Source organism: Myodes glareolus, chromosome 17 (genome assembly GCF_982192425.1).
Source record: "Myodes glareolus chromosome 17, mMyoGla1.1, whole genome shotgun sequence".
Lineage (NCBI taxonomy): Eukaryota > Metazoa > Chordata > Mammalia > Rodentia > Cricetidae > Myodes > Myodes glareolus.
In genome coordinates this window covers 17,300,386-17,318,722 of record NC_142042.1, presented here as the reverse complement: position 1 = coordinate 17,318,722, position 18,337 = coordinate 17,300,386, and the positions used below count along the sequence as shown (strand labels likewise).

Genomic DNA, 18,337 nt, shown 5'->3' with positions numbered 1-18,337 from the left:
AATACATATTTCATGCCTTCAGTGTGTGTACACACACACACCACACATACAGACAGACAGAGATACCTTTTAATACATATATTTCTTACTCCCATGATATTCGTTTATGAAATAATTCCTATACATTTCTGTGTTGTTCTGTGGAATTTCCTTAGGAATAACTACAAATTGAAAGAAGAGGACTTGCCATCTGGTAGGGACTGGTTGTATACAGAGGAGAAGCAATGAGAATGGGAGCCACAATGTGAGCTTAGCCTGGGTGTCACAGTCAGAGGAAGGAATGTCTCACCTGCTGTGAGGAATTAGGCTATTGAAGGGTATCAGCTGGAAGCTGTTGGAGATTTTGATGACTTGAGTTTTGCTAGCCAATATTTTTCAGTTGTACAGGTAAAGACTGATGGAGAACATCTTGGGGCCATCAGTTCTGCCTCAAGGCCTCCCAGTGATTGCTTGAGACAATTCAGATTGTCTGGTGGTGAGGGAGAATTGTCTGTATTCTGTCAATCATGTTTTAAATAAACGCTGATTGGCCAGGCAATAGGTGTAGGTGGGAAAACCAGACAGGAAGTGGAAATGATGCAAGGAGAGCATGAGAATTCTGGGGAGGAGGAAGTTGATTCCTCCCACTCCTGCCCAGATCACCAAAGCAGCAGGATGTGAGCTGCCCCGCTGAAAAAGGTACTGAGCCACATGGCTAACATAGATCAGAAAAAAGGGTTAATCAAGATGTGAGAGTTAGTCAGTAAGAGGCTAGACCTAATGGTCCAATCAGCACTATAACTTATAGAGATCTGTGTGTAATTTTTCTCTGGGGCTAAACAGCTGGGGGGCCGGGCAGGACAGAAATCCAAACAAGCCAGCCCCCATCATGTTACAATCTAGACAATTAATTTTTTTCATTCCATATTACCTATGAGCTTAATCACACCACAAACACACTTATAGGGACACATATGCTAACATGTGATAGCTGAGAATCTGATTTTGGCACACTTGACACAAACCCTGACTACTGCAGACAATTTTCCCGAAAGGACACCAGAATGTGGGATACAACTACCTTAAAACAATGACTACTCACATTGTTGGAAGACTTTTCTATAAATCCTTCTCATTAGTTAAATGGTAACGAAATCAACTCCAAGCTTATATTTCCTTATTTGTCTCTAAATGATTAATAGAGTTTTATAAAATTATTTTTAAACTATTTAAGCACTTTATTTAGTCACTCATTTTTAATTTATTTTATGTTCATGGGTATTGGCCTTCATGTGTGTCTGTACCAGTGAGTTGCTTGGTGACAGTGGAGATCAGAAGAGAACAATGGATCCTATAGAACAGGAGCTAGAGCTGGGTATATGTCACCATGTGGTTGCTTGAACTCCTATGAAGAACAGCCAATAGTCTTAACTGTTGAACAATCTCTCCAGACCCAATTTTTATAAAGTTCTTATTTGTGCTCTTATTTATTTTCAACTGCCTAAATTTCACCATAAAAATGTTGGTCAAGTAGCACTAACAACTAGGAGGAAGTAAGAAAATGGTAGGCATTTCCAATAATTCACTGGAGCTGATCATACACATGTAGCAATTCATTCTGATATGCTACAGTCAAGCATTTAAAGGAGAAAGTAAAGCACTAATGGATTGTTACTTAATTATACATATGATTTTTACTTAACAAAACTAATAAAATACTACTACTATATACTCAGATTACCATAAAATAACTTCTTTCATATGATTTCAATTTCTGTAAGTAAGACGTCATTTAAAGACAAAGTATAGCTTCAGCTACAACAGCTAGAACTGTACATATGGAAAATGATCATCAAATAATGAATTCTTGAACAAAGTAACAAAACAGTAGTAACCTGTTAGTTCAAAGTCAGAGGTCATGGGATGGAGAAATTTGAGGCAGAATTAAGAGAAAATGAAATGAGATTAGAAATAAGTAAATCAAAATTAAATATTTGGGAATACCATAGTCGTCAAATATGGGGTTCAGTGGGGTTGTGAAGTAAGCTTAACGGTGACAGTGATGTTGGTTTTGAAACTTGTGAACTTAAGGAGGCATCCAAACATATTATTCTAGGCTGACCCTATTCTTTTTTTTACATAGAGTTATGCAGTTTATCTCTTAATTTGCACAAAAGCTCAAAAGTCATACCAAATATTTATTTGCACCAACTTTAATGGATTTGATAAGACTTCAAATAAAAGACAAACATTTCCCCATCAACCTTTACACATTTTTCCCAGAAGTAACGACCTCTAATGTCAGCAAATACCAGCTACAAAGTTTTTCCTTATTCATCTTTTGACCTGACAGTAAAATCACCTCCATACACATACACACACTTACATGGATACAAACACCTCCTTTCTGATCACAGATAAAGCATACAAAAATTAGCCAAAATTCTGACTTATTTACTTAGCTCAACATATACAAATCTGAATCCTTATTTTATTAACTAAACAGTATGTCCATGATTAGCTATTTCAGAAACCTATTGAGTAGTGCTTCAGTTAAAGGTTAGTTATGCTCAATCTCATGCAAATAAATTCAAATGCATATGGTGTATATATTGTGTGGGCTTTAAATGAACAATACTCCATACATGTGTATGCAAATTTTTATATTGCTGTATACAATGTTGTTTCAAATGACTAAGACAGCCTATTCAGAAGTATATATTTTAAATCCTTTAGATTCTGATGTCTGTTTGTACTCTTGATATTCTACGTAAATGCACCTTCTTCAACCCCTCATCATTCAAATTTCATAAGTGACGTGCTTAGCAAAAGAATCTTATACTTGATAAATTTTGCGAAGAAGAATAAAAGAGTTCTTTAAATTTTTGTTCAGGTGCACAGTAGAAGAGAGGAGGTAAGTAAGAGAACAAGAGGTATTCATAGAAAGAAACCCAGAGATTAGGAGAACTTACCTGGGGCTTAAGAGAGCCCTTCTGTTCAGAAGTAGCTGAATGTCAAATAGCATGTTAACTTTGTATAATGCCTAGTAATAGAAGGACGTAGTTTGGAAAATATTTCTTTGAAAGTAAAAAGTTTTTCCTTTGAAGTTAGAAATATTCAGTACATCCAAAATATGTAATAGACTCAATGCATTACTGATTCAACTATTTGAATTTAAAGGATGAATCAAATGATATGTTTTTTGATATGTAGACCATAGCCTTTGTCTTCCAAAGGATATTTTAATCTAAATATTAAAAATAGCCTAGAGTCTTATTCAACCAGTTAATTCCAGCTGCTTTTTTGATAATGTATCATACATTATCCCTCTGATGGATGGGTGGCCAAATGCAGATAAAATTAGCTTTCCAGTCATTCATTTTAAATTGCTCTCAAGTTCTTTGGAAGCAAATTCCATTTTAGAAGAATATGCTTCAAGTCTCAGACAAAGAGATAATGGTCCTATATTTTATGCTATGAGCAATAACAGTTTAAGTCTTGTAGTTCAGAAATGTAGAAACTTATGTATTGAGTTGATGAAAATTAGGCCTTGATACAGCAATAAAACCAGCAACCTAAAGCTTCCAAGATTGATGATCAAAGCATAATATTTTCCTGTAAAGAATTAGGAAGAATGAAAGTCTATAAAGAAAATACATGATGCGCAGCTTTCCCCTCCTGTATATAAATGAAGAAGACAAAGCCTTATGAAATAATAGAAGCACAAACGCTAAAATTTACAAAAACAGCGCTGCCGCTGGAATACCATTACTTAGTAATGGTAGAAAGAGGAAAATCAAGTCAAATGTTAGAAAATAAAATAATTATAATGCTGAATCCACAAAAGTCAGGGCTCACTGAACTTACCACATAGAAGGGAAATCACTTTGTTAATATCAATAAACTACTCATAAGACCATATTTAACAATTTCTTTATTCAAGTCATTTTCCACAAATTGGTGCATTGAACTTCAAGTTGAAGTATACATTTTATAAAAAGTAATAATTTAGAATAATTTAAACACATTGCCCACGGTAAGTGGAAGTCTAAAGCTATTCCTCTTGTCACCACGATATCACCTCCAAATCTTTAGCTATGACGTAGTGAGGAAATGGAATTAGTGATCGCTCTGTGGGATGAAAATTTGGGGTCATCTTTTTATAGCTTCAGATTTTATGATCTGACCTTAATAGTAGCTGCAAGCTGTTTTGTTTGTATAGGAAAACCAGCAAGGCTCTAAGAAGTGATATCAGTAAGTAATCTATCAGCTCAGAGCAGAGTTGGCCTGTTGTTCTTGAAGGATTGGCCTCTGTATGGCGTGAATGCTCTTACTAAGGAAAGTCATGTACACAAATTGCACACATCATCAACGGCAAGCAAATTACTAAAGCCTAGGTTTCTCAGTCTAAACTTCCATGTCCTCTAGGAAATACTCAATATACTTTAAAAATATGTGAAATTCTCAATAAATTTGAGCATGAATGTAAACTAGGAATGGTGTCATGTCTGTCCAGACTTTGGGGGGGGCATATTGCCCACTTTATTTCATCTGTAAGTAGGGTTTGATTCTTGATAAATGTGACCTGTAATGCCTCAGTGACCAAGACCTCATTTAATATTCTTCTGCCATTCTCTCAAATCTTCATATATTTTAATTAGTATCCTTGAGTTTTTTTTTTTTTGTTCTGTATTGGGCCACACAAATTATACAGCAGGTCCTCTGTGTGTTCCCAGAACACATGTTAGGCCTCACACAACCACCCGTTACTCCAGTTTCAGGAGCTATGATATCCTCTGGCTACCATAGGTACATACACACATGTGTGCACATAAACTCATGCAGGCACACACACACACACACACACACACACACACACACACACATTTTTTAAAAACTTTCAAAACATGAAAATTAAAATGAACACAATTATAGTCTTCATCTTCTGGTTATTTCCATTCTAGTATTAAAGATTAGCTGTATATTTCAAAATTATTAACAGCTTCTTTAAACTGGGTGGTATAAAACCTAGAACTTCGCACTCAGCCTGTTTCTTTCATCCTATTTAGCCCACTCCATGTAGCTACTAACTCAAAGTCTTAGATTTTCTTAGCCAACTATCATTTCTGTACTTGCACTGAGTATTAGAAATAAGAAAAAATGTTTAATGTGATTTCATTTAGGCTATGAGTTGGAATTTCCAATATGGACACCATAGGAAACATTAAGCTTATAGACTACTGTTTTTTAAGTCAACTCTCTAGAGGGACACTAAGAGATGAATTCTGTGGAAATAATAATTATATGTAATAGAAATACAAGTTTTATCAAATGAAGAAAATGTTATTTCAAATGATGAAAATGACCCCTTATTATATTTCATTTCAAGTGTTAACAAATCAATACTATGCCAAGACATGGGCAAATTTCTTTCACTTGCAATGGTTATATTATGGTAAAACACAAAATTAAGGAAATGCCCAATTAGTTTGTTCATATGTATTCTAGATAGTCATTAAATCATCTCTTTTCCTGCTGGCATTTCACTGAGCTTCTTTTAGCTTGAAAATGTACATGTGATTTTTCTGATCTTCCTTTATTATCCATATTCTCAGTCATTAAAATAATGAGACTAAACAGGTGCATGCTATTGACTAGGTGATATAACTGATTTTTAGTATCTTAGGGATTTTTCTATCGGATAAGAACATACAAATACTTATGCTACATTACTAAATAAAATAGATGTGTATAGTAAGTGAGTACTTTGTCATCAATTCTTTTAAGGGAACAAGCTTCACTTAAAAGAAACAGCTGAACATATTTTATCTTTCACATACTTGAGTCAATGTGTAGTTTTAACTACACTTCCACGTTTATGTGTAAGCAAACACAATCTGAAAGGAAAGTGAAATAGAGTTACTATCTTGTTTGCTTTCATGAATAACAATGAAACAAGAGCTATACTTCAGTAGGATTTGTGTGTGGCATACTGTAGAGCTGTATTGATTACCAGCCTAGTACATCCTCGCATATAAAAGGAAGTGCTCTGGAAAATGACAGAAAGAGTGGGTAGGGCATTCAAGGCATCAGATTTGTGCAGACGGATCCGTCAATAGTTCAGTCCTTTGTCCCTTTGCTTTTCTGGCTCTGTTTATTTGATCAGTCTTGAATGATCTTGCATATTGACAAGTAGAGCTGAAATTGATATAAACAAGGTTATTCTTTAGTAAACTGGCACTGTGTGTCCTTGTGTGTCTACAGTGGAAAAACTAGAAATGATATCAAGAAGTATATCAAGGAGTTGAAAAAGAAAGAATGCCTAGCTACAGCATACATCATTTCCACAATTCAGGAATTGTCTATGGTGAAGCAGTTTAAAAAACAAGTCTTGCCTGTGATTCAAGTAAAGCCAATTTTTACTGCAAAACAGATTGGCAACAAATGGGTGTCATTACTATCTGAAAGCTATTCCATGACCTAGATGCAAAAAGTCGCAGGCCAGATTTCTTAGTGCACAGATGTCCATTTCACCAATGGCTAGCTCCCAAAACTGGGAAAGCAAGTGAATGCATAATATAATGAGTTTCAAGGTAATGTCTGAGCAGCCAGTCTCTAAATACCAATATCATATCATCTGTGTCCTACTGCACTGAGTACTTTCAGAGGTCTTGTAAAGGACATTTTTCACCTTTGACCCATGAATTTTAACATGCAATATTATCGTATTTGTGGACTAACTATACTTTGTTCTTTTCTGTCCATCCTAAAAAGATAAGTGTCATGCATAACAAATAACATAATGGAAAGAATTTTATCTTGTTATAAAGAGTTACTAGGCTTTATTAAAACAAACATGACTTTTCAAGCTTGGAATCATGTGGAATTCAAGTTAAAAAAAATACAGGAAGACTTCAAAATGTAAAAAACTCCCCAATGGTTTTAGATGAGATTTATTCAAAGATGTTGAAAGATCAGAGTGGAGGTAACACATTTGACAATTTTCTAAACTATAAAAATGAGACTTGTTAATGAGGAGGTTAAGCTATTTCCTAGTAGTCACATAATACCACATAACATCTGAAGTACAATTTCAAAATTATAACAGATAATATTTTACCACAGCTACACCAGTATCCAGCTTGATGCTCGTTCACATTTTCAGTGTTTAGACAATTTTAGTCTCAGTGAATATTTTCATCTGAATGTGTCAAATGCATCTTTGAAAGTAATGATCAATTTGAATCTGAACTTTCATTAATATTTTAGTGCCTTTTCCCAAACATTTGCAAAGGCTTTAAAGTTTGCTTCAAGTTTTATACCTCTAATAGAAGTGGTTTCTGTTTGTTTCAGTATTTATTTATTTTTTGGATGGTGTTGTGCTTGCTTGTGTGTCTGTGCACCATGTATGCAGTATGCATCAGAGGCCGGAAGAGGGCATCAGAGTCTCAGGAACTGTAGTTACAGAAGGTTATTAATCACCATGTGGATGCTGAGAATTGAACTGATGTCTTCTGGAAGAGCAGTAATTGCTTTTAGTTACTGATCCATTTCTTCAGTCCCTAGTTTCAGTTCTTAATAGTAACCCCGGGAAATACATAGTACATTGTGAATATTATAGCTTCTGTAGGTGACAAGACACTAAGGTTCATTTCCCAGTTTGCTAACTACCTCTTACAGTATGCCTTATTTTTCCCATGGATGAGTTTATGTCAAATATTTTCTTGAAAACAAATAGCCATTAAAAGTCAAGTTGCTATATTTTGACCTTTTCCACTTTCTGTTCCTTTACCAGATGATGACTTTTTTCATGAACTACCAGAAACCTTTCCATCTGACCCACCTGAGCCATTGCCACACTTCCTCATTGAGCCTGAAGAAGCTTACATTGTGAAAAACAAGCCTGTGAACCTGTACTGTAAAGCAAGCCCTGCCACCCAGATCTACTTCAAGTGTAACAGTGAATGGGTTCATCAGAAGGACCACGTAGTAGATGAGAGGGTAGACGAAACCTCTGGTGAGTTTGGGATTGTGGTACAGGGTTCACTCACTCCACTACACAGTTTTCATAATTCTACTTCAGGTAGCAAAATTGAAAATGCAGTTGTTATACTTTGGCAAAAGGCTTTGAATTAGTTTTAATAATTAATGCTCTCATTCTATATAATGCAAAGGAAGCCATGAAGAATAAATGCTTTATTGTTGTTGGAATACATGACTATTCAGTAAGAAACAAAATGGGGAGCCAATAAAGTGAATTAATACTAAATGACCTAACAAATAATGTCTTTTAATTTTCCTTGAATGGTAGTCAAAGATAAATATCCTGAAATACAGGAGTAAGGTGTAAATGGGAATGTGTTGTGCTTGTTGACATCACTGCCCAATTTGATCCACATATAAATTTGATATTACTTTATGTAACATTTTAATTTAGTCTTTGAAAATTAACGATCAATGAAATGCTTAAGATGTAAATGTTTTATCTCATTCTTACTAATTAAAATGATTGCATAATCTCTTATATTTCTCTTAAATTAGAAGGATAAATACCATTCTTCTGTGGCTTAAGTGTTTTTCATCTCCAGTAGGGAGAATAGCATTTTAAATGTTCAGATCTAGATCCATGGTATTATGATCTTAGCATATATATTGTAGATGTTATGAGTTTATCATCTAACATTTCCAAGCTAAAAGGAAATTAAATGACTGAAATGCAAAACACTTTTTATCTTATCTTTTATAGTGTCTGTATATACATATGTGTGTGTGTTATACATATATGCATGTGTAACAGATTTAGGTATTCAGAAATGTAAATAATTCCCAGTTGTGCCTAAGTTTTGGCTTAAGATGAAAAAACTACAGGCCAGCACATGACCGGTACTCTTTTCAACGTCTCCAGAAATAATATCATTTGAAAAGATAATGATTTAGGATGGAGACGAGGCTATTGAGCAGACTGAGAGGAGGCTACTCTAAAGAATATGTGGAACATAGATTTACAGAAAAAAGAGTGTCAGGAAATCAAGCAGAAGCTCTATATACTTTTTGGTCATTATTTAATCAGTATGGTCACCGACTATAACCTGCTGACTATAGAAACAACCGCTATCTAATCATGTGCAAGACTACATCAGGAAAATGACTCACCTCTCCCTCTAATTGCTGAGAAAATAACTCTACCAGATGTTGAAAAATCCCAAGTGAATTGAATTTTATTGACTTCAGCTCATTTATTTGTAAAGATTTCAAATACAAAGGTTTTTAATTTGTGCACGGTATCACAATGGAAAAAGGAGAATCTCGATGTATTTAGCCCTGTTTTTAGTAATTAAAGAGGAAGATTATAAATAAAAGTAATGCTCTGATATTTGGCACTCCCAATAACTTCTCACTAAGTAGTAGAGAGAGAGAGCAAGAAAGTGAGAGAGACACTTATATAAATACTGTTTTTTCTATGTACTACACACAAAATTAATTTTATGTATATCAATTAAAAAATACCTTTCAAGTAACAAGAAGTTAAAAATGATTACACATTTTCAATCAAATTCAGGATATATACGTGAGTGTAAATGAATGATTTGTGAGTTCAGTACCTATGATCAGAGAGAGAATCAATTGCAATATAATTTTGTTGACTTTTATTTCCAACTGAAACATTACAAGAAAATTAGCAGCCATCTTCATGCTGGCATGCTAGTCACATATAAAGAGGAAAACAGAAACTAGTGAATCTTTCCAACATACTAACAAGTGTTTTAGATAACATAAATCGTTAAGCAACATAAAAGTTATAAAGAAAGCAAAAATTATCATTTATAACATATGACATAATTTTGTACACATGAAAAACAGGCAATTTCAAAGAAAACTTGCAAAGATTGAGAATTCACAAAATTAGCTGGTTAAAATAGTATAATTCACTAATTTTTCTATGTGGATATAAACAATTCAAATTCAAATGCAATGAGGCATGTCGTTTAGAATATCAGCGTAAAAAAGAAATTGTATAGTTATAAAGTTAAGAAATTTTAAGGATTTTTTTGTTTGTTGGTTGTTTTTTGTGATACTGGAGATAGACCCAAGACCTCATGCATGCGGAGCATAAGTTCCACCACTGAGATACACACCAACCTTTTAGAGAAAAATATTTCAAATTCTACTCATTTAAAAATTTTTGTGTGAACAGAATACAAACATGTGTATATATTGTTCTTGAATAAACAGCACAAATATTTTGAGGTACCTAGTATTAATAAGTGATTCTGTAAGATTACCATGATTTAAATTGAATAAATTCTAGAAAAAGCTGGGTGAAATCTGAAATAGAAACACAATCAAAGAATCTTTATAAACATAAAATAAAAGACATTGAAAGGGACTTGATATTCCCAGAAGACAAAACACAGTTTAACAGTTCTAATTTGATAAAAATAAACTACTAAAATACCTAAGGACTATCCGAATGTGATAATGACTGTTTTAACAAGTTAAAAATTAGTTGATCAATACAGGAATTGGAAAAATAAGGAAGGAGGTTGGAAGGGAAAGAAATCAATATACAAAACATGTATTCTATTTCATTATTTAGAATAAGTTCTAGATTTTAGAGCTCAACATCCCCATCACCACCATCATCGTCACCATCATCATCACCATCACCATCATCATCCCCATCACCACCATCATCGTCACCATCATCATCACTATCATCATTTTGGCCATTTTTGGTTGGTTACTAGGGGACAGCCAAGCCATTTACATTAAAACACAAAATTAAAATGCCTTCTAGGAAATTGTTATGAAATTGAATTTAAAAGTATCACAAACAGAGCCAAAGAGAACATTTTTAAAAACTAACTTTTATTAACACTGATGGATATAAGTCAAAGAGATAACTTAGTTACTATGTAAATATCTTTTAAATTACATTTAAGAAAATGCACCAGCACCCAAAAGAAAATGGACCAGTGTTTGATCATGGAAAATATGCAAATTATAAGTAAGCATCTAAGGAGATGTTATCTAGTTGAAAACATGGATTAAAGACTTTTTTACTGGAGCACAAATTGGAATGCCCGTTTGAAGATAGCACCCATATTGAAATACATACACACTGTTCTTGTAAGTAAACGAGTCCTGGGGCTTCCTACCAGTAAAATTCTGAATGTCACAAGGATTTGCTGTTTGCCAGCTGCCCACCATGAGCCCTTGATTATGTTCATTCTTTGAATGAATTACTATAATGTCTTTTTAAAGTGAAGTTTTTCCACATGCGGAGCTGTGCAAAATTCTCTCAGATAAAATTGAACACAAAATCCAAAGCACAGAACACAGTACTCCTGGGGTAGGTATTACCATTGGAAAAAGAAGATACACATGTTTCTTTATAGAAAGTGAAATCTTCTGCATAAATGTACACCAAGAAGTTGACAGCTCAGAATCTAGGATGATGAGGTGAGACTTTTATTGTTTGACTTTTTTCAGTCCCTGTGAATATATTATTTTCATCATAAATAATGAAACCGTCTAAACAGCCCACGCCACTTTATTGCATCTCCTTCCCGCTGTCATAAATCTTCACGCTGGACAAACTGTGTTGAAATGTCTTGGTCTCTTACTACAGTTCTTTGCTTTCCTCCAATACCAAAAACTCCAAGAGTGAAACGGGAATAGAATTCTTTGTGGGTTTTCTTTCTTTGCCTGTGTGTTTCCATAAAAACTGATTCATCTGCAACTTGAGTTCTCAGCTTTAAACTTTAGCAATCTAATATTATTTTGAGGGAATCATGTTAGGTTTTTATAGCAACAAATATTAAAATATACTGTATTGAAATACATTTTAAAACAAGGAAATTTTCTTAGTATCTTTAAAATATTGTTCTTAAATGACAGAACAGACTAAAGACATTGCAAGTACATTCGTTTTTATAGATATCTCCTTAGAATACCATATGAAAATATATTTAGTACTGATCATATTTCCTGGTAACTAAGAATAATTAATTGCATTTAACAAAGTCTTTAGCAAAGATATTTCACATTGAAAAATTAATAAACATTTTTAAAAGTCTCTTTTTAATTTTTAATTTTACAAGTTAGCACCACTTCCCCCTCCCTACCCTTCTCCAGCCCTCCCATCTCCCCCCATTCTGCTCACCAGCCACTTATTAGGGGACATAAGGCCTCTTTTGGGGAATCAACAATGTCTGGTATACCAAGTTGAGACAGAAACAAGCCACTCCTTCCTCCTTCTCTTGTATCAAGGCTGAGCAATATATCCCATCATAGGGAATGGGCTCAAAAAAACCACTTCATGCACCCAGTGTGTGTCCTGGTAACACTGCCAGGCCCCTCCCCCATCGATCAAGCCACATAACTGTCACCCACATTGAGAGGGCCTAGTTTGGTCCCTTGTAGGTTCCCCAGCTTTCAGGCCAGAGTTCATGAGCTCCCGTGAGCTTCGGTCAGCTGTCTCTGTGGTTTTTGCAATAATGATCTTGACCCCACCTCCTTGCTCATATGATCCTTTCTCCCTCTATTCAACTCAGTGCCTTATACCTGCAATCCAGCACTCAGTGCCTTATACCCGAAATACAGCACCAACATGGCTTATATCTGTAATCCAGCATTCAGAAGGCTGAGGCGAGATTTCAATAAGTTCAAAGCAAGTCTGGTATACCTTGTGAGTTCAAGGTCACCCTAGGGTATAGCATAAGACACAATTTCAAACAACATCAAACAAAGTATCTCTTAAATTCTGAAATCATTCTGTGGTCCCTCATCCTCTAAAGTGTGAAGCAAATGATTATTTTCACCCACTTAGAAAAGTCATATCATTGGTCAAAATGAAGTGTACTGATTAAATACCCTCACTATACTTGCTGCTGTTTGCTATTCATCATTTAAACCAAGTTACATTACTTTAATTTGACTAAGAAATCAAAGGGAAGGCAAATGTAGTTTATAGTATTCAATATTCAGAAATTCTTGGCCTGGTGATACAATGATATATTTCTAGATACCCATCAAAATCACTTTGAAATACATATTTATGTTGATTTTATGTGTATGAGTGCTGTCACTGCATGTATAGATGGGCACCACCTGCATGTAATGCCTAGAAACCAGAAAAGAGGATCTGATCCTCTAGAATTGGAGTTACAAATACCTGTGAGCTGCCAGAAGGGTGCCAAGGACCAAACCCAGGTCCTCTGTAAAAACATCAGTGTGCTTAACCTCTGAGCCATTTCTTCAGTCCCCAAATCACATAGAAATGCTGGTCTGATCAAAATTTTATGGTTGGATTTTAAAGAAAAGCTTGGGCTCAGCCGAGTGCTTTCTATTTACTTGAAGTCTTTTCAGCTCTTGTTTCCATGGCACCTAAATCCGCCACGTGAAAGCAAATCGTTTTTTTCCAGGAAGAAACAAAGGAGTTAAGAAAGCCACCATGGCTTTTAAATTTTAATAATCTCTAATATTTTCTTCTTTCATCTTTATTTATTCTCAAATTAACTGAAAACATCTATAAGATCAACATAGCAACAATAAAAGGTACTGCGAACCTTCCACTGGCATGTTGTATGTCTTATGCTCTTTGACTATCCAATAAATCTTATATGATATGGTTTCTGGGGTGTTTGTTTTATGAATAAAGTTTTATGAAAAAACTGAGGCTCAATAGGAGAAAGAAGTTTGATGGGGAACCTTCTTCAGCCAATGGCCTTTGAGAGACTAGATCAGGTTGGGTGTGGCTTGGGCTCTCTCTCTCTCTCTCTCTTTCTCCCTCTTTCTCTTTCTCTCTCTCCCTCTCTCTTCTCACTCTCACAGAAGCAGGATGTCACCACAGGCCTCCTTTTTCTCTTGTCTGAATGGAGCAGTGATTCCAGCAGCATGCCTGGAACTTGGAGGTTCCCTCCAGCTCATGACACTTTGTGTTTGATCCCCAGTGCCATCATGGAATGGCAGCTGTTGTGTGTTCTTCACGCTTCCACCTTCTTTCCTTGCATTACTTTGCTCTTCTGCAAACAGTCCTTTGTGATTCTTCAGTATAATTTATAATAGTGTTAACTTGTACTTGAGATTTGGTTTATTGTTATTTTCAAAGGTATCTATTTGGACAATTAGCAAACACTGAGCATTAACAAGAAAAAAAGAAAGCTAATAGAGAATTTCTACCTGGGTATACATTCAAGTAGCTTGCTTCTATTCCAAAACTCACCTGCAGCCTCAAGCGGACACACTGAGTCCACCTAAGTCCTAAATAGTTCTTTCTCTTCTTGTGGTCTTATTTCTGATGCATGTCAGCTCTTCATCTAGTACCATAACCAGTAATTTTAGCTTCTTCCTTACTTTACCAACAAGATCAATAACTACGTCATTCTCCCCCGAATTAGTCTTCTGGGTCATGTATTTTTTGTGTTTATTTATTTTTGAGAAGGGATCTCTCCAAGTAGTCCATGCTAGCTTAAAACTTAGTATACATTTCTAACTAACCTTGAACTAACGATTTTTTTCTTCCTCTGCCTCACAGTTTCTAGAATTCTGAACCCCCTTCTACTTATTCAAACTCTTTGATCCTTTCAAAACAATACAGGCCTTTATTTAAGGAGAAAAACAGATGATGTTTCTCTATGACTGAAAGCCTGTGATTTTAAATTCTTATTTCTACCCACTGAGTATTAACCTTTATATATCTATTAAATTACTTGAGTGTACACATTTTTAGACTTGTCCTATCTCTTCACCAGTCCAATCACCAGGTCAGTCTAGGTCTTAATCATACTATCAACTGACTGCTCTTTTATAAAAGTCTACAATGTGGGCCAGCAAGATTGCTTCATGAGAAAAGGTATTTGTCATAAAAACTGGCTATATCCATTCTGTCCCTTTAAGCCTCCTAAAAGTGTGTGGATAGAAATGACTACAAAGTTAGTCCTTGACCTCCAAGTGTGTCTTTTGCCACATGTGCCTCCCCACATAGCATGTATACACATGTGTGCATCAATATAGACAAATGCATACACACTCAGTAAATAAAATAAAAATGTAAACAAAATTAAAATCTAGAATGCCTTTCTTTTGTCTATATCATAAATCACGTATTCCTGGAGTGACTTTATAGGCTAACCATTTCCTCACCAAGCTCCCTAGTCTCGACCCAATAGATTCTTTCTAGCACATCTTCTATGTGATAGGACAGCTTGGTGTTTTCTCCTATAGAGGTTCCTTGAATTACCTTAGTAGATGCTACTTTGTAAAATAAATTTAAAAAAAAAAACAGTGCAGTTGAGCATTTTTTCAGTGCTATACTAATTCTATTCCTCTTCAGGGAAAATTATAAAGTTATCTCAGTCAGCTTTATCTGCTATAACAAAACACCATAGTTGGCGTAGTTTATAACAATCAAAGGTTATTTCTCAGAACTAAAATCTAAGAAGTCCAAGATAAAATTATGGAAAGACAGGATGTGTGTTGATTGCCAGGTTTCTCACACGTGGTACCTAAACAAGTTGTCATTTCTAAGGACAGCAGTCTCCTTTCTGAGAGCCACACAGTTGACCTAACCACCTTCTAAATGCCCTCTACCCCACTCTAATCCTTTTCCCTTGGAAATCTGGTTTTAGTGCATACTTTAAGAGGAACTTGAATATGATGTGGTCTGTATAGATTATAGCATATGCATCTCAGCATGTGAAAGTCAAAATGTCCCTTACTGTCACACTGGGAGGTGACAGAGAAATGCTGCTGTGACATTGTCAAAGGGAAGTGAGTGGGGTTGTATGAATTGTAGTAGATTATATGTGCTCTCTTAAATTCCAAATCTATGTCTTAGAATAAGGATTTCAACTTAGGGTAACTGTGGGAGTTGTTTTCTTTAGCTTAGAAAAATTTTTTTAAGCATACTCCAGGCTCATCGTTAAATTGAGTGTAAAAGATTTTCTATCATTTTGACTTCTTGAACTTACTATGTCACATGGAACTTCACAAAGTTAGTCTGGTCAAATTCTATCCTCTGAGTAATTTTTAATGATTGAAAGAAAATACTTGTCTTGTGTATTTTCCCAATTTACCTTTCCTCTTCATCTGGAGTATGCTCCATGAAATCAACAGTAATAGCTGTGATTTTTATTATTGCAGATCCATGGTTACTTGGTGTTAGATATGTAGGATAATAAATATATGTTGAATGATTTATTCTTCAGAACATCTTCCTGCATCCTGAATCTGTCAAAATCCCTCTCATTCTTAAAGAAGGTTATTTAGGGAGTTTACATAGAGGCATCATTTCTCTTGCTTGTACTTATTCCATTTTTATTTGCTCCTGCATCATAATTGTATGAAATATAGCTTATTCTATAAGAAAGCACCAATATTTAACTATTTTGATGCACAAAACATGATTCATCATAAATCTTATTTGTGTAAGAATTATACTTTTTCCAGGTGGTATTGGTACAGCTTTAATTCCAGCACTTGAGAGACAGGCAGAGCTTGAGATCATCCTGGTCTTCAGGGCAATTTCCAGGACTGGCTCCGTAGCTACTGAGAAACCCTGTCTCGAAAAATAAAAAAGTATATTTTTCACATATCTATTTGTCTGTCTGTCTATCTATCTATCTATCTATTTATCATCTGTCTCTTAAGATACATAAGAATGAGATTTTATTGTTCATTATTTGCAAAAGAATTTTCTTCAGAAGTTAGAAGCATAAGGCATCAAATACAAGAAATGTTCAATAAGCATCTGTTTTGGGAGAGTATAGCTACTTATCCTGATAAATTTAGGTCACTGAAATTTGGCAAATGTTCTGATGGTGGATTTTTCTATATTATTTCATGAATAGGTGATTTGACAAATACATTAAACAGCTCAGTCTTCTGTTAGGAGTTTTTGTACATCCTGTGTACACATCATGGTATTTGTTATTCTCCGTAATCGTCTTAAACTCTGCCCTAATTAACAGAGCAAACATTTTAAAATGAATCTATGTGGGTTTTGTTTAACTTTATGTACATGTTGCATAAAAATGGAAAGTGTATTTCAACCCCATTCCATGACTTTTTAAAAATGAGTCATAGATATGTTGCCTATGCAAGCACAGAGTTGCCTGCCAATGAAGATAAATGATTTTGAAATATAAGTCAATTATTCATTTGACTTCCTTCTCAGAGGTACTCATTTCAGTACCAGAAACTAGCAACATTTTATTTTCTTTGTAATATGAAGCTGGCCCAAGGGCTGGGTAAATCAAAATAGAAAATTGATAAGGATCCATGTAGTAGAAGAGGGTTTTCCCAGAATCAATCTGTTAACTTCACAAGAGAAGAGTTGCGATAATCATGAGGAAAAACCAGTTATCCTGAATTAGATGCTTCTGACTACTCTTTGCCCATTACTGTTTCCAGTTGATTAATCTTTATTTCACACTGACTGAAATCAGTCTTCAACACGAGTTAACGTGGCTGCCATGACCTCAGCTGCAATTACAAAGATAAAGTTTAGTCAGAGCTGTAGGACTGGAGCTGCTGATCTTCCCTTTGATCTCACAGATGGGCCCCTGCCAGGCAGGTGATTTGAGCGCCTATGCTGCCTACAAACCTGGCCTCTGCACATATTGTTTACCTAATTCACAAGCAAAAGCGGGTGCCTGTCACTTTTTTACACTTCATGCTGGGATTATTTTTGTTCACTTTTTATAATTCTAATATTTGCAGATATCACTCTGATGCTTTCAACATTATAAGCTCTCTGCATATAATGGCAAATCCCAACGATAGCACATTTGCAGAACTAAAATATTTCTATTGTCTAAATTGCATATTACACAGAAAAATATAATAGCATGTATTTACTGAACAAATATGGCTACAACATTATTGTTAAGGCAAGAAGCCATGGTATGTTTCAGTTCGGTTTTAGAGAGTGGTATTTTATTAGGGAAAAACAAAAATTTTGTAAAATTATGTACAGTGAGTTTTTAAAGCAATAAAACCATTTTCCTCAAATTAGCATTAAGAACAAGGACTTTTGTCATCCAGTGTTTCTCTTTTCCCTAAGTCAAAAGCGTTGATTAATGTGATTTAATAAAATATACATGTATGTCAATATTTAACTGCATACATATTTCTCTCTGTGTGTGTGTGTGTGTGTGCATTTGTCCCTAAATGCAAAGAAAATCCTACCCCTAATGCCCACCCAGATGCTACAATAAGAAACAGGTATCCAAGGGCATCCTTCATCTAGGTTACTTGATACCCAAACAGGGCTTTTTGAGAACAACATTAGAGACTGTGTTGCTATGGCAATGTTGCCATTTGCCCAGTAACCATGCATCCGCTGTGCCTTCCA

At 34.9% G+C, this 18,337-nt stretch overlaps 1 protein-coding gene across 2 annotated transcripts in view; it reads left to right on the top strand.

The window, feature by feature from the left end:
- Unc5c (unc-5 netrin receptor C) overlaps positions 1-18,337 on the top strand; it is a 339,268-nt gene that overhangs the window by 186,620 nt on the left and 134,311 nt on the right. For both annotated transcript variants that reach the window (XM_048456914.3, XM_048456915.3), the window contains exon 2: positions 7,775-7,996. In XM_048456914.3, the coding sequence (XP_048312871.1) occupies positions 7,775-7,996 (222 nt within the window). The remainder of the gene's footprint in view (positions 1-7,774; positions 7,997-18,337) is intronic.